This window comes from Malurus melanocephalus, unplaced genomic scaffold (genome assembly GCF_030028575.1).
Source record: "Malurus melanocephalus ecotype Western Australia unplaced genomic scaffold, MMel_1.1 scaffold_1507, whole genome shotgun sequence".
NCBI classification, from domain to species: domain Eukaryota; kingdom Metazoa; phylum Chordata; class Aves; order Passeriformes; family Maluridae; genus Malurus; species Malurus melanocephalus.
This window is the reverse complement of record NW_026624739.1, coordinates 18,482-20,357: the sequence shown is the minus strand read 5'-3', so window position 1 is coordinate 20,357 and position 1,876 is coordinate 18,482. Positions and strand designations below refer to the sequence as shown.

The window sequence follows — 1,876 nt, the reverse complement described above, 5'->3', positions numbered from 1 at the left end:
AAAACCAACCAAAAAAAACCCCAAAAAAGCCAACCCCGAAGAGATGCAAAACCCCGGGGCTGTGGGGGGAGGCGGCTGAGTCACAGCCGGGGCAGTGTCACCTTGTAAGGACAGAGCCGCGTCTTGAGGCTCGGCCGCCGCCCCGGGCAGCGCTCCCCGTGTCCCCCGTGYCCCTCGGGGCTCTGCTCCCTGTCCCCAGCAGGGACAGCCACCCCTGGGGGTGAGCGCGGCGAGGGTTGGGGACACGTCCCTGTCCWCCTGCAGGGCCAGCTCCGGGGTGGGACCTTTGTCCCCGCGCCCTGGGGATGGTGTCCCCTGTGTCCCGGCACTGCTGGGGACAGGGGGTGGCACTGAGGGTGGCACTCGTGTAGGGGCGCTCCCGCTGCATCCCGGGTTTGCATGGATTTATGCGGGACACGCTGTGGGGACATCGCTGGGGTGGGTGACATCAGCAGGGGACGGCGGTCACTGCTGGCACCGGGGTCACTGCTGCCAGCCCGGGTCACTGCCACCCCCGGGTCACTGCTGGCACTGGGGTCACTGCCACCCCCGGGTCACTGTTGCCACCCCAGAACGCTGCTGCCACCCCGGGTCACTGCCACCCCGGGACACTGCTGCCACCAGGGTCACCGCTGCCACCCCCGGTCACAGTCAGGGCTGTCCCCGCCGTGCAGGTGCGGTGTCACACAGCGGGTGAGGGGCTTTGCTCGGGGCTTTGCGGCCACAAAGGAAGGACCAAAGCGGCTCCCGGAGCGTGCCAGGGCTGGCATTTGGTTGTTGTGGCTCTGCCGAGCGCACCTGGGCTTGGGAACGGGGACATTCCGGCTGCCAACCCCAATCCTGTCCCTGCAGGGGACAGTCCTGACAAAGCCCTGTGCCCGTCCTGAATCCCGTCCCGGTGCCCGGGGGAGGATACGAAGATGAAATCATCCATGAAGCGCTTCTTGAGGTTTTCCACGATGGCATCCTCGGAGATCTTGGCCAGCAGCACCATGTCGTCCACGCCGCTCTGCTTGACATTGTGGCTCTGCCAGTGGAARCGCTCCTTGCTGCCCTGGAGGGGACAGGGACACGGCGACAGTGTCACCGCCACCGCGGCCGGCTCTGAGCCCCGGGAGCTGTCACCTCACCCCGGAACGGAGGGGTTTGGCCAAACGGGGAAAGCCCAGAGCTCCAAATCCCGACMTCTGGGGTTTGTCCCCACCCTCGGGACCCCTCCTCACCTCTCCGAAACTCAGAGAGGAGCACACAGGACCTGCCCCGCCCCGCCCTGCTCCTCACCCGGGCTAATTAAAGCCTAATGAAGCAGTTGATGAGTGATTCTGAACCGGAACAGCGCAGGGGAAGGGTGGCGGTGGCATCCTCCGCGCCCCCGCATCCTCTTGGCACCGCTGTGTCCCCATTCTGTCCCCAAGGGCTGTSGGGCAGCAGCAGAGCTGGGCTGGGATTTCAGCCCTTGTGGGGTGAACGCGGCCCCGGGAGGGGACGGGAGGGGGGATTTCATAGGGCCTGGGGGGTTTCATCCTGCAAATCCATCACCTCGTCCTCGATGTCCCCAGAAACGTGCTGGGGATTTCATCCTGCAAATCCCACCCAAATCCATTCCTTTGTCCCTAGAAACGGGCTGGGCACTGCTGTGACCACCAGGAAGGGACGGGAAGGGGAGATTTTATCCTGTATATCCCACCCAAATCCATCCCCTCGTCCTCGATGTCCCCAGAAAGGAGCTGGGCACATCTGTGGCCCTCAGGAGGGGACGGGAGGGGCAATTTCATCCTATAAATCCCACCCAAATCCATCCCCTTGTCCCCAGAAACGGTCTGGGCACTGCTGTGACCACCAGGAGGGGGGGATTTCATCCTGCAAATCCCACCAG

General features: G+C 64.4%; 1 protein-coding gene across 1 annotated transcript in view; it reads right to left on the bottom strand.

The window, feature by feature from the left end:
- LOC130587077 (unconventional myosin-If-like) overlaps positions 1-1,403 on the bottom strand; it is an 11,208-nt gene extending 9,805 nt beyond the window's left edge. The window contains exons 1-2 of the mRNA XM_057388031.1: positions 1,329-1,403; positions 834-1,054 (exon numbers count right to left, since the gene is read on the bottom strand). Coding sequence (XP_057244014.1) covers positions 834-1,054; positions 1,329-1,403 — 296 coding nt within the window. The remainder of the gene's footprint in view (positions 1-833; positions 1,055-1,328) is intronic.
- Between the last annotated feature and the right edge of the window lie 473 nt (positions 1,404-1,876).